The 25,010-nt window shown below is 38.9% G+C and overlaps 2 protein-coding genes and 1 long non-coding RNA gene across 3 annotated transcripts; 2 read left to right on the top strand and 1 right to left on the bottom strand.

The window, feature by feature from the left end:
- Nucleotides 1-6,525: 6,525 nt before the first annotated feature.
- LOC108953373 (uncharacterized) lies at nucleotides 6,526-9,949 on the bottom strand. Its single transcript, XR_001979037.2, has 3 exons — nucleotides 9,810-9,949; nucleotides 7,974-8,119; nucleotides 6,526-7,857 (listed from the first exon to the last, which is right to left on the bottom strand). It is a non-coding gene; the product is annotated as an uncharacterized LOC108953373 (long non-coding RNA).
- A 727-nt stretch (nucleotides 9,950-10,676) lies between these two features.
- On the top strand, nucleotides 10,677-18,980 carry LOC103991967 (probable cyclic nucleotide-gated ion channel 5). Its single transcript, XM_009411516.3, has 8 exons — nucleotides 10,677-10,877; nucleotides 12,159-12,323; nucleotides 13,244-13,826; nucleotides 14,665-14,877; nucleotides 15,467-15,774; nucleotides 17,500-17,611; nucleotides 17,740-17,976; nucleotides 18,063-18,980. Exons 2-8 carry the CDS (start codon nucleotides 12,253-12,255, stop codon nucleotides 18,741-18,743), a joined length of 2,205 nt encoding a protein of 734 aa, XP_009409791.2. The 5' UTR covers nucleotides 10,677-10,877; nucleotides 12,159-12,252; the 3' UTR covers nucleotides 18,744-18,980.
- Nucleotides 18,981-22,571: 3,591 nt separating this feature from the next.
- Nucleotides 22,572-23,560, top strand: LOC135642443 (ethylene-responsive transcription factor ERF003-like). Its single transcript, XM_065158598.1, has 2 exons — nucleotides 22,572-22,784; nucleotides 22,868-23,560. Exons 1-2 carry the CDS (start codon nucleotides 22,702-22,704, stop codon nucleotides 23,328-23,330), a joined length of 546 nt encoding a protein of 181 aa, XP_065014670.1. The 5' UTR covers nucleotides 22,572-22,701; the 3' UTR covers nucleotides 23,331-23,560.
- Nucleotides 23,561-25,010: the final 1,450 nt, after the last annotated feature.

Raw genomic sequence — 25,010 nt, 5'->3', positions numbered from 1 at the left:
GAAGGGATCTTAAAATTTTAGTTACTAGTTCAAAGTTAGAAAAACCTTTACCAAGAGCTTTGAGTCCATTGATGACATCTGTGAAACGGGTGTACATGTCTTCGATGGACTCACTTGGTTTTATCCGGAAAAGTTCGTAAGAATGGACAAGAATGTTGATTTTGGACTCTTTCACTCGGCTAGTGCCTTCATGAGTGACCTCAAGAGTTCTCCAAATATCAAAAGTCGAATCACAAATCGAAACGCGATTAAATTCATTTTTGTCAAGTGCATAAAATAAGGCATTCATAGCCTTTGCGTTTAAAGCAAAAACCTTCTTCTCCGATTCATCCCATTCGCTCATCGGAAGAGAAGATTTTTGAAATCCATTTTTGACAATATTTCAAAGCTCAAAATCTATGGAAATAAGGAAGATCCTCATACGAGTCTTCCAATACGTGTAATCTGACCCATTAAACATAGGCGGACGTGTAATAGAGTGACCCTCTTGCATGCCAGAGTAAGCTATCTCTCTTAGGTATTAAACCAAATATGAGAGTGAGCCTAGCACCGCCCGAGAACCCCCTTATAAAGAGAGGGGGTTAGGGTCGGCGGTGGAACCACCCCCAACCTGAGAGCAAACATATTTGCAAACATGTTGATCTAGATGAACTAGGTGTTAGGATCGGAGCGGCACTAAGAGGGGGGGTGAATTAGTGCAGTGGATTAAAACTTGTAAGTTTAAAAACAAATTCATAAATGCGAGGAGATTTCAATTTGAATGTAACTTGAGTAAAGTGAAGATGAAAACGAAAACTTGCTGCAGTGTAAATAACAATTTTAGAAAGGTAAATACTCACACATTCAAGGAACACACCAATTTAAAGTGGTTCAGTCAAATAACCTACATCCACTTGCGAAGCCTTCTTCGATAAGGCTCCCAACTTCCACTTGCAAATCACTTTGAAGGGGAAGGACAAATACCCCTCTTACAACCTTTTACAAGTGGTTCACACTCTTACAATTTTTCAATGAAAAGGAAGGAGGTGAACACTCAAGCAATTGAAAACAAGGCTTGCTAAAGACTTTGCTAAGGCTTTTATCTCAATCTATTGCATCTCAAAAAGTTATATTCTCTGTTGAGAATTGAGGGGCATTTATAGACCCTAAGAGGATTCAAATTTGGGCTCCAAATTTTGAATTCTCTTGGGTTCCCGATACTGGCGGTGCCACCGCTTGTTAGTATCTAACACTGACAGTATACTAGCGGTGCCACCGCCCGATCCTCAGGTTCTGGGCAGTGCCACCGCCCAGTCCGGTGGTTCCACCGCCCGACTTTACTGATCATTGGTTGGGCTTCAAATCCGGCCCAATCCAAATCATATTCGGGCCTAGTTGGCCCCTAACCAAGATATAAGATTATCCCTTATTCCTAACGCTAATTATATGCAAACTACGCAACTGAAAACATAGTCCTAAGCAAGTTTTTAACCGGCAAACGTCGAGTCTCCTTCCGGTGAGCTTTCGGCGATCTTCCGGCGAACTTCCGATACACCCTCGGATTTCTTCCGGCGGACTCCCAGCAGGCTCCCGATCTTGTGGTGAGTTCAGCGAGTAGCCGAGCCTTCTCGTTGATCTCCGCAAACCTCTGACGATTTCTTCAGTGTTCCAAAAGTCCCCGATTTCTTCTCGGTTGGTTCCGGCAGCATCTCCAACGAATCTTCGGATTCTCGAACACTCATCAAACTTGACTCCGGTAGACTTGCTTTATGTCTTCAAGCTATCGTAGTTAATCCTGCACACTTAACTCAATAATATGGATTAGATCAATTAATCCATCAATTGATTTCATCATCAAAATCTGAGATTTAATAGTTGTACCTTTGCTACTCAGTGGAGTAGGAGGCAAGGTTGATGGAGAAGATGGTACAATCCCAAAGGCGACCAAAACTATTAGAGACTTACTCTAAGTTCGGGTGAAAACTTCTTGCATTCCAAAAGTTTGATTGTATTGAGAAGGTGAATCACAGTAGCTAATTCTATGCAAGGAGTGCAAACACTTCAAGTGCTTCAAAAGTGTAAGCAAAGAGTAGGCAAAGGCCAGTAACTAGTTCGATGCATGGAGTACAACTCTTGAGGAGGCGTGCGAAATTAAGTAACCTTTGCCTTCTCAACTCTTAAGAGAATGGGCGAAATCGAGTACCCCAATTCTCTTATCTATCTAGTAGAGGAGCTCTGCATAGGTTCAAAAACCCTTCTAATATAATGAAAGATAATAGTTATTAAATCCTCACCAATGGTGATCAGTGCTACTGAAAGTATATTATCCGCTTCATTTCCCAATAGAATGTTAATCAAAAGCGGAAGTGATGCGAATCTACTTGGAAGTGATAACTAAGTGAAAGAAGAGTTGATGGGCAAATTTTGTGGAGGAAGGACCCAAAACTTCAAAAGTTTACGAGGCGATGCTTGTTAAAGCTCCAATAAGCATCCACCCAGTTCAAGCAGCATGAGCCATTTGAGAGACTGGCGTATAGTAAGGATGGTCTTTTCCTTCATCTGATGGATCCGCAGGAACCAACAAGGATCATCACAACTCAGCCAACCCCACACTAGAGTCAGAGTCATTGGCGAGTTGAAGCAGTATGGTGGATCAAAAGTTCGACTATTCAATAACAGTAGCGGAGAGCAACTTGAAGCTAAGAGGCGCATTGCAACCGGAGCAAAAGATTAAAGACTCAGCGAAGGCGAGGAGTTATAGTGTCGGCAAAGGCTTCGACGAGGACATCAAAGGAATAAGTTGGGGAGAATGTCACGGACAAAATTCTAAACAGGATGTTTGATATAATACTTATGTATGTCCATGTCTTTTGGTTCGTTCATGCTTTGCACAGCATGTAGAGGGACGGTCGAAGGCTTAACAGCCCATTTTTTAGTTGGGTTTAGTGGTCGTTTTAGGCTTGTAAATAAAGGTTGTGTTATGTGGATACTTATGAGAGAATTCGGCCTGTAGTGAACAATTTTGATCCTTTGTTATGCAACCGTTAGAGCTTATAAAGTCTGTTTGTAATTTGCATTGGTTATGAAGTGTTTTCAAAAATGTTTGTTTGTGGATCCCGAGTGAGGCGCTTTCTCTAACCCGTTTTCTCTTTTGTAGGTCCTAAGGGACCATGGGAGGTTTCGGGGAAACTGACCTTTGCAGACGGACACACAAGGGTACCGCACGACTTAGGCAAAACTAGTTAAGTCCGTGACAGCCCGCTAGGATTACTCGGTGGTGGACGTGTCACGACCCGAGTCTAATGAGCCAACTGGCCAATAACTTCATTTTGGTCCTTCAACCATGGACCAAAATGCTTAAGCGGGAGTTAACATAGTACACTCATCAGGCCCTTATAAGCTAATCATACACATTGCCCACTTCCGATGTGGGACTAATGGGATGTTACAGGACGCTCTTGCAACATCGGGCCCTCCTTTTAGCGCTAAAATTGTTGGTGTTTTCACGTCGTATCCCAGGAGTTGGTACGGCTCGGTTTGGTCTCGATCATGTGAGGGTGTCCACGTGGATGTCCGAGGTGGTGATGGAAGGATAAGGTCAGGGTTGATGCCTCTTGGACTGACTCGAGGTGTGACTTGACCTCTCGCTTCAACGTCGCCTTCTTGCATAAAAGGTCAATGTAGGGAGGGGGATCTCCGACTCGACCATTCCGAAGCTCAAGTTAGATCGAGGTGAGTTTAAGGGTGTTCCCGGTCCGATCCTCTAGTGCTGGCTAGGGGGTCGACATTTATACCTGTCGTAGGGGGTCGGTCGTACATAGTTTGTTAATGGTCGTCGATGTGTCGAGCGACACTAGTCGACTCATGCAGTTTTGCACCGCGAAATGCCGCCTCGTACTCGTACGATTCTGGGTGGTGCGGGTACGATCGCGCGTCGCTAGTGAGCTCGTGCCATGTTGACTCCGAGGTGGCTACCAGCCTCATAGAATATTGCCTATCAATCTGCACTTAGAATTCTCACCTTTCAGCACTTGTAAAGCAAACTGAATGTGATTTGCATCTTTTACAACCAGTGTCATTAGAACATAAGGCTATTGATTTAGGATTCATTTGTTCATAAGGCTATTGTCACATTTTGTTTTTATATCGTAGATTTGGTGGGTGAACTTATTGATGTCTTCAAATACTTTTCTGATTGTCTTCATTCGAAGACAATAAAGAAATTAATCTGGTTTAAAAAATTAAATGCAGGTGGAGCAAAGTGGTATTTGATATTTTAGATGGCTGGAAGGGTGCTGAGACTGCAAGCTGTATGAGTTTTAGCAAAGGTCAAAGGTTTGTGGAAAGCCCTTGTGAAGTAATATTCACAAGAAGGACAAATCCTTGTAAAGAAGGAAACATAAGAGGCCTACTAGTGCAGATTTGAAATTTCTGGAGGGAGTAGGTGATGCTGCTTCTTCAAAGAAAGAAATCTTAATTCACATCCTCCCCATGTTTATTCTCTGTGAAGTTATAAGCCTTTCTTGTTTAGCTTCCTTTGCAACCCAAAACACACCTCCCACATCCAACTTTGTTGTTGGTACCTCATCAAATCTTGTGGACTATCGTCTAATGAGGCAGCCACAGCATATAAAATACCTTTTGCCCACGTTAAGTCCCCCTCCAAATCTGATTCCGTCCTTTATTTTCTGAGGCAGAGTGGTTTTAGCATCACCCAAATGAAAAGGATCGTCTCAGGGGAACCCAAGATTTCTCTGTGCAAGCGTGGAGAAAACTTTGAAACCCAAGTTCAGTATGTTGCAGGAGTTGCAGTTCTACCAGGCACAGATTATTTCATCTGCGGTGCAAGGTTGAGTTTTGGGTGTCTTGTGTTCGGAAACATTGAGAAGCTATTGAAAGCTTTACAGAAAGATTAGTTTCTTGTCAATTAGAACCCTGATAAGAAGATTGTGTACCCATTCTATCCTTACTACGTGATTGTGGCATTTCTGTTTCCCCAGGTTCATCGGCGAACGACCTGATTCCTCGAGGGTAATAATCCAACTTAGGATTGATTCCTCATGGCTCGGCTGTGTTCTCGAGAGAGCACTCCACACCATTTGTAGCGACAGTGAAAGAGCAAACAAGGCCTAGTTGAGGCTATTCAAGGATCTGTGATGGTCAGAGTCTGAGCTTGCCACTATGATCAGCAAGAACTCAACCGTCTCCGATTGTTCAGAGAAGAACATACGCGTTACAGGAGATTTCTTGTTCTAGGAACAGAGGCTGGTACCCAGATTTCGTGTCATGCAGATTCTGAAGTCGAAAGAGCTGCACTGCACTGCACTGCACTGCACTGCACGTAGGAGAACTTGATTTTTACAATACATTTTGTGCATAATGAGAAGAAGTTCCGAACAAAGTATAATGTTCTTCCTTACAAGGAAATGATTCCACGGCTTGAAAGAGGCGAGGCATACACCTTGCTGCTTATAGCAAAATTCCTGAGCGATCGCAAAGCTTTATATCATGTCTCAAAGGATCTTCTCATGCTTTCTCTGATATCCAGATTCTTCTGCATTTGCATGCCCAAATCTTGTCACCCTTGGACAGTGTTATAGAGTTGCTTCCTCGGTTGTGGGTTAGTAAGTCCTGCTTGCTTATCTTTGGTTCTGTTCCAACATGAAATTGGAAGCGCAATCATTATCCTATAACATAAAAGCCTTACGTGGATTTTTTTGTTTCTCTTTTTGACAATTGAGGAACAAAAATAAAAAGTGAAAAATTCTTGGAGAGAAACATCTTGAAAATTATATATTATGGAAGAGACTTCAGATTCCTTTATACAGATTACGAATTATTCAGTCATTATATAGTTAGACCGATCAAAGAATTAAACCAACAAATAACTTTATGCAACGTCAAAAAAGATAAATTTATGAAAATGAGATCAGTAATAAATAATGAGTGTCATTTTGAGTTTTCCACATCCAATTTCTAACAATCTCATGTACCAACAAATTTGATTGGTTTAGGTAAGCAATCAATCGATTGCAGATACTGGCAAGAACTTATAATGAAACTAGAATTCATAATTTGTAGTATCGAAATGAGAATCTCATTTAACTTGGTTAATAATCTGATCCCAAGCATCCACTTGAAACTCTCATTTAACTTCTTCAGGATCGGGATGACATGAACAACCATTCCCCACCAATTTCTTGAACTTCTTAAACCAAAGTTCATTTAGTTCTTCAAGCAACACAAACTAAGATGAACAACAATCCCTGAGATAATTATGCAACAACCTAAGGAGAACAAAATAAACCATATGCATAGCTGCTTTACGCTCTCATAGGATTGCAAAGTTCAACAAGGTCAGGTGCTAAAACCCAATACTGAACATGAAATTGAACATGGTCAGCCTCTTTATTTTTCATCCTCCTCATCTTCACTGACAGCACAATGGCAATCCCTTCTAGTCTCTTAAAACTGGATGGCTGACACAAATACACAATCTCATAAACATATTGCTAATAATTGCTGATTCATTCTTTATAAAGCAGGTGAACAAAAACTGGATGGCTGACATAAATCCACAATCTTCTGAACATATAGCCAATAATTGCTTATTCATTCTACATAAGTCGGTGAACAAAAAGATTATCCTCTCATCTTAACGGACCACACGGACGAAATTTAGTTTAAGAATGTCCCGAAAGCTTGAGAAACCATAGTGTTGCTTCCCCAGTGTGCTCTTCAGCTGCACTCATCCCTACAAGATTTAGGTTCACTGAAGCACTCCAGGATTGTAGTTGTGATTGTGTCCATCATTATTGTAATCTTGTAGGTGAACCTGCATGTTTCACTAGAACTTAACAGATGTATGGAATCAAGCTGCAAGCACTTCTAACTTTTATAGTAGCTGAGGTGGAGAACAAGTAAAGCATCAAACAATTTCTATTCACCAAGGAATGATCTCTCCTCCATTAATGAGCCTTTCCAGGAGGCAGAGGTTAAGAATGCTGATTTGGTTTCTCAAAGCACACAAATACCCTGGCTGGATGGATTTACTCACCATCTCTTCCGCCACTCATAAGGCATCATCAAAATTGTACTTCTGTATTTTCAATGCTTTCCACAGATATCAGGTGAAATAAATTATTCATATAATGCTTTCATCCCCAAGTGGGCTGCAAACATGACCAAAGATTTCAAATATGCTGAGTATCATCTCTGAAGTTTTGGCTTTGCATCTCAAACCAGGAAAAGAACAAAAACCATCAAAACATTACTAAGTTCTTTTCCAAAGCTAAAATATGAAAAACCTCACCACCAAAGAATGTGCAAGACGTACCACATCCTCCAATACTTAAACATCAACAATAGGATGATAAACAAAAAATATAATTACGAAATCACTGTTCTGATAGGAGATGTTCTGGCGTCAATTAGAAGTGGAATGCATAAAGAGTTGTCCTTTTCAATTTTGAATATCTTTTTTTTTTTGTTTCTGGTGACTTGATAGATTTGTGAGGTTTTGCTCAGCTGTACTCCTTTTCTCTTTTTCCTCTGTTCAGCAAAGCTATCTTTTCCTTCGTTTTTTTTTTGTCTTTTACAGTTCATAAATGGAAAAGTGTGGTGAATCTACTTTCCGATAAGATGCAAAAAAAGAAAACAGAGCGAAGTGAGATGAAGTGATATTTTACAATTTAGATTTCAGAATTAAGAAATCCAAAAACAAAATCCTATGAAATGATAAAGAATGCTAAAGCATAACCTGCCCTTTTTGGTGGTCAGTTCCTTCTTCCTCGGACAAAGTAAATGCTGGAGTGTTCCAGGAAGTGGCAGCACATATATCTAGCAGCTTTGGTTTTGCTGTTCTTCTCCTTGGATCTCCTATAATTTCGAGATGAATTTACCAAGTCATGATTGCGTCATTGACAGCTATTTTGAACATAGTTCCGGCACATTGAACTCCAAAAGGTGGACCTATTGTGACCTTAAGAACATACCATTGCGCTGTTGGCTCTGGATTGTTTTTGTTCTTTTCACAAGTTGACAACCTCTTGCTCATTTTTTGAGCTTTTTTGTATTACTAGTTACAGTCTACTCTGAGCGTAGCCCAGCGATTCTGCTTCTTTTGTGTGTGACGCGGAGCCTGTGCAATACATACAACTTTAGAAGCTCAGGATGAAGATATATTAACATATAAATCTGGGTATTATTTGCACCAGATGTCTCTTTTAATAAGGGAGCTAAGCAGGATAAATAAAATATTGAAGGTCAAAATTTGGCAATTAAAGATCTAATAACCCTAAAATATATAAGTCTTGTTCTAGGACCATAAGACTCAAATGTGAAATCCATATAAGAATCAACTTTGTAACTCCTTCCATTCCCAGTTACCCTCATGCACAAGCACATTCCAGATGCTAGTTCCTTAACGTACTTCATATCATCTTCATTTAAAACAAGAGAGATTTTTATTGTTTATTATCATCCAATGATAAAACCAGAAACACTTCCAAATTTGAATGTTCAACAGTCATTATTGTTATCCCAACAGGGAACAATAATGGATATTAGGATTTCATTGTTGGAATTGAACTATAAAATTAACTGGATTCGATCAAGTGAAGCAAATAAAAGTATATCCAGCATAAAAAGAAAAGAATTAGAGAAAGAAGAAAATCTAGATAGATAAAGAAAAAACAAAAGCATGTGAACACTGTCTTGGGGTGAAATTTCGCTCACGATGAGTTTCAGCTAAAATCTCCAACCTAGGATATGATCATAATTATTCCCATCACACATGCATGATCGTGGAGAGGTTTGACTGAGAAAGTTTCAACACTCGATTAGCAAAAACTGAGAACTCGAAATGAAAAATAGTTTGGAAATTATTCAAAGGCAGCCGTAGAAAATCTCTCTCAAGTAACCACTGAGCCTCATGAAGAGGCCAAAGAACACAAAATAAAATCAGCTATGGTGAAAAAAAATTGTTACGGATTATATTAGTCATGAACTAAGGAAACACTGGCTAATAGTCACAAAACTTAATTTTCTGACTGTTAAAAAGTTTAACCAATTGACTGTGCCATGTTAGAATTTGAACGAAAATGAAAAAAAAAATCAATTCCACTTTCTTGTCTCGGACAAATCCAACAAAATTGCAACAAAAATCAGGTGCTATCTAAATCTACCCCAGCGACAAAGCCTAGTAGAGCTCAAATGAAGAATGTGATTACTCACATACACATTACAAAGCAGTTTTGTGCTAAGAGACAGATCACACCTCTTGGCAAGAAAAAGGTTCATCAAAGAATCACATGCAAGTCATATGTTAATTTTAAGCTTGTCAACAAGCAAAACTTCCGAAGAAGACTCATGATAAAATTTCATGTTACGACTCATATGAATGTTTTCATAGAAGACAAAAATGAAAATGAATGGCTCGAGATGACATGGGAATGTGCTTGCTAAGGAGAACGGTAGATCGAGGCAATTAATACTAATGGTATAAAAAACCAAATATCGAGACCTAAAAGAATCTTTGTTAGAAACTATGAATTAAAATATCAAATATTCTTAATTTAACTAAAGATATTATTTTGTAGAAAGCTGAATGCTGATTTTGCATTAAGGGTGATTGTCATTGTACGATTACTTCTCATTCATGGTTATCCTTTGGATTTTGCATGAAAATATAATCATGCAAAATAGGGTTTAAGATGGCATGAAGAAATTTAGATTCCGGTGGGAGTCGAACACTCAAATATACTCGATCAGTACACAACAAACAGATCAAGGGGAAGAAGAAAAGAGGAACAAATAGGGTGGATGGTCACCTGCAGCTTCCATCGTCGACGCCTCCAGCGAAGGACAAAGACGCGCACACTTCGCTCTCTTCGACCGGGAAGGGAGCACGACCCGAGAACTCACCCGCCGCGTTGCACACCGTCGCGTGCTTCCAGCCCATCAAGCAACGATTTTGGGAGTTATTTGGCTTATATTAAACTAATATTGTATTACTATAATATATATATATATATATATATATATATGTTCTTCCTTTAAATATTGAACAAAAAAAACAATGCTCGTCAATAAATCACCATAAAAGATGCATTCTATCATGTGCAAAAAATGTTGAAGGCCTAATTATTTCTTATTCCCTCGTGGCATCACGGGCGGCCACCCTTGTCGTGGGAGACCAAAGTGCCACTCCACCTTCTCTTTAATTTGGTGGATTCTTCATGTGTTTTTTGGTCAACTTGGAGGATATGACAGTCTTTTTACGGCGCAATTGCGTCCTCGAATGCCGCTCCTTACACGTCGAATCCGACCGCCCCGATTAATAACCTGACCCGGGATAACTGGAAGAAAATAAAGTTCGCAAACCGGTTCGAAATACAAATTATATTCCAACCCAAGACGCGGGATCTACCTTCCTTGCGATGCATCATGGGTTAATTTTCTGAAGGCCCCACAGCTTTGTCCAATAACAGAGAAGGTGATCTATCGGGTGGAAGATACGAATCCGAAATATGGGTTACGATTTCGATCGCGAGGAGCTGATTTGGCACACATCACGAGACGATCCGGCCCGACCTCGCCCCTTGATGCGCGCCACGGCAGCATTTCTTGTCTTCGGTCGTCAATTTTTTCGTTTGCGTAGCATCACTCAAGTGTGAACGGTTTGGTTGATCATTTCTTGGAGCGCCGGTTTGGTTTCTTCAGGGGAACGGCTTAAAGACTGGTGGTCGAGTGCTGTCCATATCCATCCCTTCGCCGTCTCTTCCAGTCCACCGCCGTCCTCCGGAGCTTCTCCACGGTCGACCGGTTCTCCGAAAGCCTTTCCTTGTGGGCGAAACCTTCGAGATCATCTTTTGTCGGCCCTTCTTTGCGCTATCGAGGTAAAAGCGTACCTATCTCTCCTTCTAATCGTCGTCTTTTGTTTGTTTCAAACGTTGGTGCTAATGCTTCGATTCCAGGGTTGAATCTTGGTTTGGACCTGAAATTCTTGCCGATCGCTTTTTTTCTCTTTTGCTTCTACTCCTGTGATTTCTTTTCTTGGTTAGTTGATGTATTTTACTGACGTTGTTCCTGATTTGGGGCTTATACTCGCTGAGTTGATAGGAATTCACACCACGGCGAGTGAAGATTATGAGTAATATGCCTGTCACGGATAAGTTACTAATCAGAGCCAGAAAGACCAAACTTGGCATATCTCAATCAATTTCATCCTTCTACTGCACTTGGGTACCACAGATCTTTGATCCTGAAACCCTTGGTTCATCCTTACCAAACTCGCGTTTGAGTTTGTAGGCTTTAGTTATTGTTGTTGCAATGAGTTGTGATAACAAGGCTATTTTGGCTTCTGCTAGCAGTCTAATTATTGTCGAGACCACTGGTATGGGTGTTGGTACTATGTTGCCTTTGGCAGGCGCTACTCCTGTGTAATCATGAAACATCGTTATTGGAAAATAACGTACCTCGTTTAACTCTGGTTAGCAGGAGTGACATTTAAGGACTTGATTGCACACTCATGGTCTCATGCCACACAGAAAGAAAACCTAAATTTAATTGCTCCGACAAGCCAGGTTCATCCATCTATGGAAAGTAAAAGAAAAAGAACCATCAACACTTACACAATTTGATTAAGAATAAATTATGAAGAGTTCTATTATGATGAGTTTCACTACTGTTGCTCCATTTCCTGTCTCTTCTACGAACATGCTTGACTGTTATAGCTGGTGAACATGACTGTGAAACTGGATGTCTTGGGTGACATGATATCATCTGATTCAATTCTTCTTTGACACCTCATGTATTGCTTATGAATGATATTGCAATTATTCTCATCCTTATGTACACAAAACTTTGTAGAGTGTGGTGCTTTAGTTTAATCTGATACCAAGGTCATGTTGCTTTGGATTTTCATGTTCTATTGTCCAGTCCAGTGGCTTATGCTTTACATTTTCTGCATATGTTGTGGTCATGCCAATTTTGTGCCTCTTTGTTGTTGGGTATGCTGTCTGTATCCTATTCTATTACTGAAATACCTTAATCATTAGTAAGGCTTCATATTCAAGCATAATGCAAGTTTAGCATCTTATTAGTATCATCAGTTTCATAGTTCCCTTTGTGATATGCTCCTTGCTGTGGTCAATAACTCTAACTGCTTTTCTGTGCAGGGCCCTGACAAGTCTTGGATATTTCTCTGCTGATGTTCAATATCCTATAGATGGTCAGATCATGGTAGTTAATAGTTATTAGTCTTTGTAATACATGATATGCAAGATGTTTGACTTTGGTTACAAAGCACAATACATGGATGGCCAGAGAGAAAATTTTTTGAGGTGTGTTAGTTATAACAGATGCCTTAATTTAAATGTTTGTCATTGTATGGCTGCTTAACGATCTCAATTTGTTGCTATTATTAAGTTGATGAGTTTTTTAATTGTGTACAATTAATAATTTCTTTTGCATATAATATTCTATTCTAAAAAAAGCTTCCTTATATTTTTTATTTTGCTGAAAGTGGATCTGATACATACATTAATGTTAAAATATCATCGTGCAGCTAAACACAATTGGGAGTGAAAGCTTCTTTATGTTTCCTTTTACATGTTTATTTATGAAAAAAGTATGTAAAACTGGTTATAGTTCTCATGATAATTCTAATTATTTAACTGAGCATAAGAATTTTTCCTCACTTATTGAATTCGTTTTTAATGGTTATACCATAGTATCTTGATCCTTTTTTTTCCCTTAAAGTTGTCTTAGTGCATCCGTTCTAGGGGTTACATGTTTTTTATGCAGTTTTCATGTGCTGGATTCTTTCTATCCATGAAACATTGTTGTGTATGTTAATCTTCATCATAAGTTGTTAATATTTATAAATTAGTGTGATCTGTCTCGAATAATAAGTGTGACCAAGAACTTTGCACTACACTCTGGCTTTCTTGTGTGAATGAAAGCGGAAGTGGTATCATTTTTGTGATCCATGAACTCAACAAAGGTGGTCTGAATTCTATGATTCCTGTAGTTTGGGAAATTGATTGTGCAAATAGGTGAATATGTATGATTTGTTGTAGAGGAGCCAAATTCTTGAGCAGATGCATTTGCACTAAAGAAGGATCGATTTCAGCAAAAGTTGAAATTTTTGTTTAGTTAACTTTTCTGTGGCAACTTAACAGTATGTACTTGTTATTAGACATGAATCTATTTGTCTCCTTGGCTTTGTCCTACTGAATACACATTTGATTTTGATTCATAGGCTGGAAGAATCAAGCCCTAGATTGTCCCATGCTTCTGACACAGAGAGAATGAATAGATGCACATTCAATGTTGAGGGGCATGGTCGAGGATCAAAGAGCACATCAAGATCCTTGAAGGGAGGAGTGAGAAAAGGACCTGAAGGACTTAAATTTCTTGGTCGGTCATTTCGGTTTGGTGCTTCTAGGGAAGTTTTTCCAGAAGATCTGAAGGTTTCTGAGAAGAAGATTTTTGATCCTCAAGATAAATTTCTTATCCTAATGAACAGGCTTTTTGTAATATCATGTATTCTTGCAGTAGCAGTGGATCCTTTATTTTTTTATCTTCCCATAAAAGATGAAAATGAAAAATCAACTTGCCTTGGTATAGACCGGAAGTTAGCGATTGCATCAACTACAGTGCGGACAATCATTGATTGTTTCTATCTTATTCGTATGGCTCTTCAATTTCGTACTGCTTACATTGCTCCATCAACCCGGGTTTTTGGCAGAGGTGAACTTGTTATCGACCCTGCACAGATTGCAAAACAATACTTAAGAAGCAACTTTATTATTGACTTTCTCTCAGTCCTGCCACTTCCACAGGTCTGTTGTGTTCTTATGTAGTTATCTGGATATCTTGATTTTATATAAGTCATGTTTCTCTTTGTTCACTATTACTATGAGGAAACAATCTCCTTCTAATTAATTTTACACTATTGATACCAGATTGCATTATTGTTTATGTGTAGAAATATGGTGTATGGTAGCTTGATCTTAATGATGTATCTCTGAATGGTGCCTAAGCCTTCTTAATTTTGATACTTAGAAAACCAGAAGCATAGTCAAGAATATCTTGCATATTTCTAGCAACTTAAGATTAACATAATACACATACTAATCGCATCAGCCAAACAAATATTAATTGTAGAAAATAGATAATGCCCATGAATTTGCAAAGGCTAAAGAACTTGGCAGAAACTTAAAGGCTTAGCTATAGGTAGAATTAATCTAAATTAATGGTTGTGTCATATATATATATATATATATATATATATGTGTGTGTGTATATGTGTATATGTGTATATGTGTATATGTGTATATGTGTATATGTGTATATGTATATGTATATGTATATATATATATATGTATATGTATGTATATATATGTATATGTATATATATATATATATATATATATATATATATATGTATGTATATACCCTTAGTGTCTTACTTTGCATATAAGAGCAAACTCAGGACTTCTAATATTTTGGTTGATTTCTCTAGTTGTGGTTTAAAATATCAAATCTGTTAATACATATGTTGGTTGGTAAATTTCTCTATTTTGCTTCTTTGCTCTTGTTCTCTAAATTCACTGCCCAAATTTTTGGCCTTTCGTCTAATTTATGTAAAATGATCTCTGTCTAAATAATTACATGCAGATTGTAGTTTGGAGGTTCCTTCACAGATCTAAAGGATCAGATGTGTTGGCTACAAAAAATGCGTTGTTTGCCATTGTTCTGCTTCAGTATATTCCTAGATTGTCTCGCATTCTTCCTCTAACATCAGAACTAAAGAGGACTGCTGGTGTCTTTGCGGAAAGTGCTTGGGCAGGTGCTGCATATTATTTATTGTGGTATATGCTAGCTTGTCATGTAAGTATTCCGCTTTGGTTTAGCAACCTGATTAATTGATGTTACTTTCTTGATTTGTTTACCTTTGCTGTAGATCAACTAAAGAGTGTTCTTATGTGAGCATGCCTTAAGTTGATAAACTATAGTTAGGAATTTGTCCTTTCTCTTTTTTTTTTTTGCTTAAATAGCAAGACAATGATTTGGATCTTGGTCTATTATTGATACCAGTTGGTGGACGGACTGGTATAGTACATCTAAACGATCACATCTGTAATGTTGATATACATGTCGATTCAGGTGTTAAATCTTTTGTAATACTAATAGTTATTTGTATGCCATTTTCTTTTCTTTCTTATTTTTGTTTGCTCTTAGGCTTTGTGTATGTCTTTTTTTCCTTTCCATTTTTGTTCTCTATCAAGCTTGTTGGGATATTGGTTTTCACACTGCCTTCTCAGCATTTTCTGGTGCATAGATTTGGCTACACTTGGAAGTGTATGGTTGGATTTTAACTCATCCAGCCTGACAAATTTCTAGGTCTCATATTGTGTAAATCGACATCATATAGTATTGTGTGCATAGTGCTGTTTTTATACTTGTTGTGTTTGTGCAGGTTGTCGGTGCTTTCTGGTACGTGCTGGCTGTTGAGCGTGAAGATGATTGTTGGCATGCAGTTTGTAAAACAAAAAATGACATATGTAACGCAAATTTCTTGTATTGTGGCAATGAACATATTGATGGTTATGACAAGTGGCAGAATGTCAGTGCACAAGTTCTTCAAGATTTATGTTTACCTCATGATGACAATTCGTTCTTCAGTTTTGGAATTTTTGAGCAGTTCTTGAACTCTAATATTGTTGCATCAAAAGAATTCTGTATCAAGCTTGCCTATTGTTTCTGGTGGGGTCTGCAGAATTTAAGGTAATGCTCTTCTTTGTCACTGTTGTTGCCTATATTATTGGTCCCTCACTATTAATCTGTCTGTAGTTAAATTTATACAAGGTGCTTGTAAGTTCATCTACTTGTATGCTCTGTGCAACTAAAAGTTGCAAATTATTGATTCGTCTTTTTTATCATCTTAGGATATAGACGCTCAAAGAAGTAACCTGATTTTTTTTGTCAATCTGAGAAACATATTTTGTGTTCTTTTCCACTAATGTTCTTGACATTTTGGTATTTAATTGTGTACTAAAGTTATGTTGATCCTTGTGGGAGTGTCAATAAGCTTTTCTGGTTTGAACCTAGCCATATTTTTCCAACATATGACATTAATCTGAAATATGGCATGTGATATTGTTATACATCTCTTTCTTCATCTTGGTTTCTGTTGTAGGTTTGGTATTAAATTTGTAGTGAAGGAAACATAATCTTTCCAGACTAGTTGGAAAATAGACATTAGGTAATCTTGCATGTGCAAATAGTTAAGAGAAGTTTCTTGCAAACTTCTCTTACTTGTCAATAGATTTAGTTGACCCTCTTTTAAAAGGTACATAGCATAGACATGTCAATAGATTTAGAGTTACCAATTTGTTTGTAAGTGTACTATGGTTAGCCACCTTATTTGTTCCCATACTGATGGTGTTGCTAGTGATGCATTTTATAAAAGTTGCCAACATCTTATCCTCATGAATTACCTTGTTATTGTTCATTGCATTATGGTTGGCCATGGAGATTCTTGTTTGAAACTACAGAACCTAGGTTGCAATCCATGCTAATTGTGACAATATGTTAATTCATGATCAACAGTAACTTGATCATTGCAATAGCCTATTTAATGGCCAGCCCTTGTACACCAGATGTTTGTTTTATAGTCCATTTTCTCTCTCTACCATCTATTTTTATCTATCATCTTTTTTAATTCATGTTTCTTCTTTTAAGCATCTTCATTCATTTAATGATCTTGCTGTTTGTTTAACTGAAGTCCCTCTAACCAGATTCATCCATACAATATTTATAGGATCTTATTGATATTTGGATATGATTGTAAGCCTATAGTCTGTTCAGATTCTGATGTTAAAACTGTTGTGCCATAGTATAGTTAATACTTGAATTCTTAACTGCAATCGCTGTTTCTCAAATTTTTTGTACTGTACACTGTGATGCTGAAGACTGTGTGTGGAAAGGCTATACACAAGTTGCAACACAAGAAAGCTTCTGAAATGTAACTGATATTCCCAGGATTTTTTCATTAGAAAGCTGTCGATATAATTCCTGAGCATTGCCAAATTGCTAACCAGCTAGACTTTGTAGTCAACAGTCAGTGCATGCAATGGTGGAAACGAAAATTTGTCCTGTCTCAGTTTACCAACATGTCCTTTTCTTTAGTGGAAATTATTTTATCTGCTTACTATTAACATTATTATTATTGGTTTTGACCTGATTTTTCGGTTACTAATTTGTTTCCTGGCCCTTCATCCTCATTTTAAACTGCTTCCGGCCTTCTTTTTCATTGTTGATCTGTCTTAGATTAGTGAATTGTGAGGTCATTGTCAGTGCGGTACTTAGATATACATTACTTAATTATTTATCATATTGGAACCAAATAGTAATTTGAGAATGATAAGGTCTTTCACATGCCACGTATGAAACCTTTTTGTGCTTGCTGATATTTGACTATATAACCTTTTCACATCATATATGCAACAGTACCCTCGGCCAAGGTCTTCAAACGAGTACTTATCTTGGGGAGGTTATCTTCTCAATTGCAATTGCCGTACTTGGACTTGTTCTATTTGCCCTCCTTATAGGTAACATGCAGGTAAAGTTGGCAATGTTGGTTTTTTTTTGGCCTTTTATTTGCATTGACCATCAAATTTTCCTTTTTCTCTCTTGGTAGCTTTTAGAAAAGTGGAACTGCGTTATCTGATATCTGTACTATTATTCCAGACATATCTTCAGTCAATGGCAATACGGCTCGAAGAGATGAGAGTTAAAAGGCGTGACTCAGAGCTATGGATGCACCATCGGATGTTGCCATCAGATCTCAGAGAACGTGTTAGACGATATGATCAGTATAAGTGGTTGGAGACAAGAGGAGTAGATGAAGAAGGCTTGGTTCAGAGCCTTCCCAAGGACCTTAGGCGAGATATCAAACGACATCTCTGTTTGGCATTGGTTAAGAGGGTAGGTTTGTCTGTCTGATAATTGGTAATTTCCTATCACCAAGATACTTGAAATTTATAGACTTGGACTCCTTTCTCGGTCTGCAGGTCCCTCTGTTCGAGAATCTGGATGAACGATTGCTGGATGCAATTTGTGAGCGACTAAAACCTACTCTCTTTACAGAGAATACATATATTTTGAGGGAGGGAGATCCGGTCGATGAGATGCTCTTCATCATTCGTGGACGACTGGAGAGTATAACCACTGACGGTGGACGAAGTGGGTTCTTCAATAGAAGTTTTCTGAAAGAGCGTGATTTCTGTGGCGAGGAGCTGTTGACCTGGGCTTTGGATCCCAAGTCCGGTGGTAATCTTCCAACTTCGACTAGGACAGTGAAGGCCCTGAAGGAGGTCGAAGCTTTTGCGTTAAATGCCGATGAACTAAAATTCGTGGCAGGCCAGTTCAGGCGACTCCATAGCAGGCAAGTTCAGCATACATTTCGCTTCTACTCACAGCTGTGGAGGACGTGGGCAGCTTGCTTTATCCAAGCCGCATGGCGGCGCCATGCCAGGAGGAAGATGGTGGATCTCCAACAGCGGGAAGAGGAGGCAGGACTCAGAAACAACTTGGTCGGGGGCACAACGAGCCTCGGTGCAGCCATCTATGCATCACGATTTGCAGCTAACGCCCTCCGAAGTGTGTATCGGCTCCGGAACCGTAGTGTTAGGGAGCTGGTGAGATTGCAAAAGCCACCTGAGCCTGATTTCACAGCCGACGATGCGGATTAAAATCCCAAGTCCCCACAGTTGTGAACTGTAGGACATGCCTGCTTAAGTGTTAAAACTTCACTTGTAATTGATCGTGACCAAAAATAGGAGCCCATGATGGAATCCTATTTTTTTCATTGCTACTTATTTGGCATTTTTAGAATGGGGGAAGGGGTATATACTGGACCAAGAAATAGTGGCTACACTCGCTATTAAACACATGAAGCCGTGTGAAATATATTCACTCAATTTGTACAACTCTAATTGAGTTGTTTTGTCTCGGTCATACAACTTGAGAAACTCCCTGGAACTAGAAAACCGCATTTAACTCGTCATTTCTCAAACGGAAGAACATGTCCTTGTGGTGCTTCATTTTTCTTGGCCATGACCTCTCTCTCGATCCATCCGAATGCTTTATTATATTCAATGGAAAATAAAAGAAGAATGCAAAAGACGAAACCTCAAAAAGTCTTTCTTAACCTCATTGCATGCATGGTTGGATGGTGACATGTTCGAGTGCATCATGCATGGTTGTCGATCCCACGTCCTCGGATGCCATTGCGTGCCATGGATTGATTCCCCAGCTCCCAAGCACCATCACCATGATGGCCACCGAGATCACGTCCTCATCATAAGCCACCTCGTCTTCGAACACATCCCATGAAGTCCGGATCTGCGATTGTGTCAAACACCATCTTTGACCCACTCTAGCATTGGATTCCCCCGTCTTTCCATAACTTAATTTGGTCAACAAGCCAAGCCGTGTTGGATTGGTGAGTGCATGCATAACAGAGATCCTTCTTAATGTTGATAATATACATAAATAAATAAATAAATAAAATCATCATCATCTTAATCCAAAAGTTTAAACTCGTAAAAAAAATTATATATGATCTCTTCATTTTTTTTATAGTCTTAATACTCATGTCTGGATGCCACCTCAAACCCAATACGAAGCTCGAAACCAAATTAAAAAATATATATATTCCATTTAGATACCACCTTAATTATTTTTTTTTTTTTATCATGATCTCCATCTAGAGGATTACGACAGAAGATGAAACATGACTTAATTTGTATTCTTAACGCTTTAAATCATTTTAAGACACCATGAATAATAATACTACGAAAGAATTTCATTTGAATGTTGCAAAGATAGAACTGTAAATTAGAGATTAAATGTAATTTTACGGAAGATAAACGATTACTGAATGAATAAGGTATCAAAATTTTGATGGGAAAACATCTCGATCACTTGTTCTACATGCTTGTACTTGAAACAATGGAAGTGGGGTTCCAAAGCTACCACCACTAGGTCTTGCCCTCGTAACACTTCCATCTGTATCTTGAATCCATTGACTGCAATCCAAAATTTAGGGATGAACGACGAATGGATCCAAATCATTATTCTAACTCAAACAATCAAAATTTACGCTAACAAACTTAAGATTATTAAATATTATTTATTTAATTATCTATTATCAGTAGAAGTCATTTACAAAGTATTTATTATTCATTTGAGAAATATACTCATGTTAAAATAAAATTATAAAATTTATGTCTATAATTAGTTCATAAAATAAAATAAATCGAAGTGAAATAAATGTTCTCTAAATATCTGTTTGGCATCAAATTTAATCGACAAAACACAATCGCTTTTAGTTGCTTTTAAGTGTATGTAAATAAGATTTAGTGTTGAACAAGTAGGGTCTTCATCATCCAAAGTGACTCAGGTTGGGATCGGATGAACCCAAATTGGACATGGATTACACATATTTCTTGTGTAGATATAGCATGTTCAGGCTTTTGGATTGCTGATTGCCACACCTGGTGATAACATTTAACAATCTCAAAGTCCAAATCAAGGTTCAACTATTCTCATTTATATGCACAAATATAACCTAAAAAATTATCACAAGGAAGCCAATCCAAATTGATTTCCGTGAGCCACCACTCCATGTATATGATATCCAAAACTTGATTTCACATGTCATAATACTAATCTATGAATGTGTTTTAATAGAGTCAAATTTGGAGATGATACATGAATCATTCATGTGATATTTCAATTTAGTCCTATCTTGAAAATAAAGAGTATATAAAAAATCTACAATTAATGGATCAATTCTCCTATCAGCATCTTGTGACAATCTAATATTATGTGGGCATATCTGAAATTAACAATGATTGAGTTACTTTTTGTTATGATTTTTTTTGTAGCTTTTATGTTTCAGAATTAATAGTGAATTAAGGTATCAAGTTCCCAAAGTATATTATCCAAAGCAACATTATTGGTACATCTCATAATCTATCATAGAAATCGAATCAGCACTTGAGATTAGTAATTTCCTTTTTAGCTCCTCATTGATACTAATATAAGAGTTGGATAAATCTATTATCATTAACTTAGTCTGAAACATTCATTATCTTATATTAGAGTTTGATTTTGAGTCAAGTTGATCGTCGACCAGAACATCAATCGTACATCATTAGTAGGAGGAATATGGACTTCCATGGAATCCTTCCTTCCCTGAATGAGGAAGCATCATTCACAGGACAAAGCCATGCAGCTTAACAGTGGTGCTGGAAACTTCGATCAGTCATCCACAGAATGCCAGCAGCACAACGCCAAGAACACCGAAGGCCATTATGCGCAAACCTCCACCTGATACGCTCCTCCGCATGACTATGTCTGACACCTACAGCGGCAGATTGAAGCTGAGAGCAGTGGAGGTCATCACTGGTTCAATGGAAGTGCACAGAAAACCAACATCAGGTGGACTGTGGGAATATGAAGGATCACCCCATGCTAGTTTTGGCCAATAATGGATGCTGCAGGAATCAGAAACAGCGGCAGAAACAGCGGCAGCACCAGCGGCATGAGAAGTCTTGTCTGTTTGACTTGGCTTGCAGTGAGAACTTGTTCGAGGGAAGTGGAGGCTCTTCTCACGTCGGCCAGGAGGTTCATGCAGCTATCCCTTACTTGTTGTCGTCTTCCCTGAGACTCCATGCAGCATATGCACAGGTTTCCTTCCTTTAGGCAGCAGGGCATGGGTCTGCACTGTCTCCGCCCCACAAGGTTCCAAAGCCATGCAGTAGTTGACTGCAACACATGCAGCGGATATATACATATGTATGTATCTGGGTTTGGTGCATTGCATCTGTCATGGTAAAAAGAAGGAAAGACACGCCATGGGAGGTGTTGCTCCACGGCTTCCAAGAAGAAAACCCTGGATAAAATGCAGGAGATACCTACTGCTTGGAATACGTGTTCAACTGCTTGCTTTGTTTCCTTCCTGCGGTGTTCAAAGCCATGCTGGTTCAGAGGATTTCATTCAATCTCATGGGGATCCTCTTCGAGGAGAAAAGGGAAACAACTCAAACCAAAAAGATAGAACACATAAGCCTAAACTAAATGACTTGGGTCATCGACCAGCATCTGACAAATCACTGCCATAGATGTCTGGTAGGTTTGGAGATTAGATATAAGATGCTGTGCTCTGGGAAATGTATTAATTGCAGGAATGTATGAGATATGGATTATGATCAGCAATTGCATGTTTAGTCAGTCATTATGTCTACATAGGATTACCACAATGAAGCTTTTACCATTTTACATGAGGTATAATTTATATTATGCAAAGACCCACCCCGAAGGTAATTGACAGATAAGCACATACTTAGGCGCAAAACAAGGAAGTCTAATGGAATACAATATTAATGACGACCAAACGCTGTTGGTCTTAAGACTAAATTGGCTTACAGACTGCTTTTGGATGGACCCCCCACCTCTCTCACATAAAAGCTAAATAGAGAGCCCCCCCCCCCCCCCCCTCCTTCTCCCAACCCCTCTGCTCGGCCCCTTCAAGCTTTCTCTTCCTCGAGAACAGAGCTCCCCGCATCCTTCCCAAGCTACCACCATCTTCCTCTTCACCCCACTCCATTGCCCACGAGAACAGGAGGAGATCAAGTTGCTGCCATGGTTAGGCCACAGCAGCGATACCGAGGCGTTCGGCAGCGGCACTGGGGCTCCTGGGTTTCGGAGATTCGCCATCCTCTGCTGTATACATTCATCTCAGCTTGTCCATTGCATCTCGATTACCGGTGGCTGTGTCGTTTACCTCTCGAATTGAACTTTATTGTAGGAAGGCAAGGATTTGGCTGGGCACGTTCGAGACCGCGGAGGATGCTGCGAGAGCCTACGATGAAGCAGCGAGGCTCATGTGCGGTCCGAGAGCAAGAACCAACTTCCCCTTCAATCCCACCTGTGGTCCTTCGTCGAAGCCCAACTACTTGTCGGCCGCTCTTACTGCGAAGCTACACCGCTACAACTTGGCATCTCATCAAGCACCCCAGCCTGTAGCGAAAGCCTCACCGGTGCAAGAGCCGCTGCCTCCGTTTACCGCTGACAACAAGATCTCGATCGCCATCGGCGATCAGCAGCAGAACAAGCTGGCAGTGGCTGTGCAGCAGCAACAAGTAGAGAGCGGTTGGATCATGAAAGATGAGGTAGAGTTGAGCTACTTGGAGGAGCATCACATAGAGCAGATGATAGAGGAGCTGCTGGACTCTAACCTCTGCATGGAGCTCTGCTACACTGCGCTGTAGATGATACTGCAACCTTGATTACATTCAGTATTGATTCTTCTCAAGGATTCGATCGTTACCAAGTCCTGTTTTCTTAGTGCAGTATCAGACAAGTGGTAGATGTACAGGCATGTATCAGACTGATATTTTCAGGGTCAGTCAGTGACAAAAGTATTGTAGTAGTGGAAATGGGATGATTTCCTTTCTCTTTTGCATGAACATTGGTTGTCTAAAGGACATCAGGAGTTTGAACACAGAGGGCAAAGTCAGCCTCCCTCGAGAAGAAGATGATATAAGCGAAAGTTTGAGGCGCTGAAAAGAAATAGATATTTATTTGGAGTGCTTATTTACTAGAATAATAGCAATGAATCTTAAAGACTGGTGGTGTGATGAAAACATGCACATAAAAGTAGGTAAGGGAGGGCTTTCATTGATTAGGAAGGGGGATCTTTGGAGTGTGCCTCCACATGACTTCCTTCTGTGGTAGCTTTGGCAGATGTTGAAACTTGTGGTGAACGAGAGAGAGAGAAGCGCCATTGTCAAACCTCCACCATCTTCTCTTCCTTCTTCTCTTTTTACTGGTTTACTTGGGATGGTCGTCCTTCAACCCACCATCTGGTCTCCATCATCCCGTCGAAAGACTGCATGGTTACAACAAGCCATTAAAGAGTTGTTTGTTCTCATTTATTAGATGGTGAAACGCAAAGCAACTCCGAATGGGCCTCAAAATAATGAAGGCGAAATCTCGTACGTGCATGCATGTATGCATGCAATGTTGGTGGTGGGTCCTACGTGGACCCCCGCCTTGACCTTAATGATTTGACCACATCATGATGGAGTGCAGTGAGCAGGCAAGGAGGAGGTACGTATCACTACTGTACATGCATGCATGTCTACTGTTGTACGTGCCAAAATATACCATGCTTTTGCATGTCTTTTATTATTCTTTACTGACATGATTAAAAGGAAGGAAGCGTGCCTTATGTAGTCATTATTGTCTTGCACACTCTTAATCATTTAAATTCATGTCTTATGATTCCTACTCTGTTTTGATGTTACACTTTTTTTATGACAGGCAAAACTTTGTGCCATGATCTTAATTTTAACAACAAATCCTTGAGATGAACAAAATGGTATCGCTTAACAAAGCTTAGTGGATATATTATTGTATTATTTGGATTATATATATATATATATATATATATATATATAGTCTAATGACCATAATGACAGTTTAACAATAATATGAATTACTAACTGAATTATGAGCCATTGTCACCGTTAAATCACAATCATCTTCCCATCAATGGAATTGCATTGCGAAAAGAGAACAAATCAGAAAAATATGTTTCAACCAATGAATAAATCTGAGAGGAAATAATACAAACACCCTCCTCTATTGGATTGTTGAAGGTTTGATTCCATCCCAACCATCACAAATGGAGGGATATAGCAGAGAGGAAATTAAACCAAATATATGGATTCAATTAATCAAACTCATCCTTAAACATATCAAGTTGATTTTAGTCATTAAGATTTTAGTAATCAAATCCATCACACAAAACACAAACTATGAGTTATAAATTCAAGAAAACCCTCTGAAAATACCCACCAAAAAGAACCTCCTCAAAAGCCCTAGATTTTTAGATAATTATACAAATAAAACATAATAAAATCAAAAATATATTATATATTTCTCCA

This window comes from Musa acuminata, chromosome BXJ3-7 (assembly GCF_036884655.1).
Source record: "Musa acuminata AAA Group cultivar baxijiao chromosome BXJ3-7, Cavendish_Baxijiao_AAA, whole genome shotgun sequence".
NCBI classification, from domain to species: domain Eukaryota; kingdom Viridiplantae; phylum Streptophyta; class Magnoliopsida; order Zingiberales; family Musaceae; genus Musa; species Musa acuminata.
The sequence above is the reverse complement of the archived record's forward strand: the minus strand, read 5'-3'. Positions and strand labels throughout refer to the sequence as shown.

Coding starts and splice junctions, on each gene's coding strand:
- LOC103991967 (XM_009411516.3), top strand. CDS start 12,253: ATGATATGCAAGATGTTTGACTTTGGTTACAAAGCACAATACATGGAT. Junction 14,878..15,466: donor GGTATATGCTAGCTTGTCAT/GTAAGTATTCCG, acceptor GTGTTTGTGCAG/GTTGTCGGTGCTTTCTGGTA. Junction 15,775..17,499: donor TGGGGTCTGCAGAATTTAAG/GTAATGCTCTTC, acceptor TATATGCAACAG/TACCCTCGGCCAAGGTCTTC.
- LOC135642443 (XM_065158598.1), top strand. CDS start 22,702: ATGGTTAGGCCACAGCAGCGATACCGAGGCGTTCGGCAGCGGCACTGG. Junction 22,785..22,867: donor GAGATTCGCCATCCTCTGCT/GTATACATTCAT, acceptor ACTTTATTGTAG/GAAGGCAAGGATTTGGCTGG.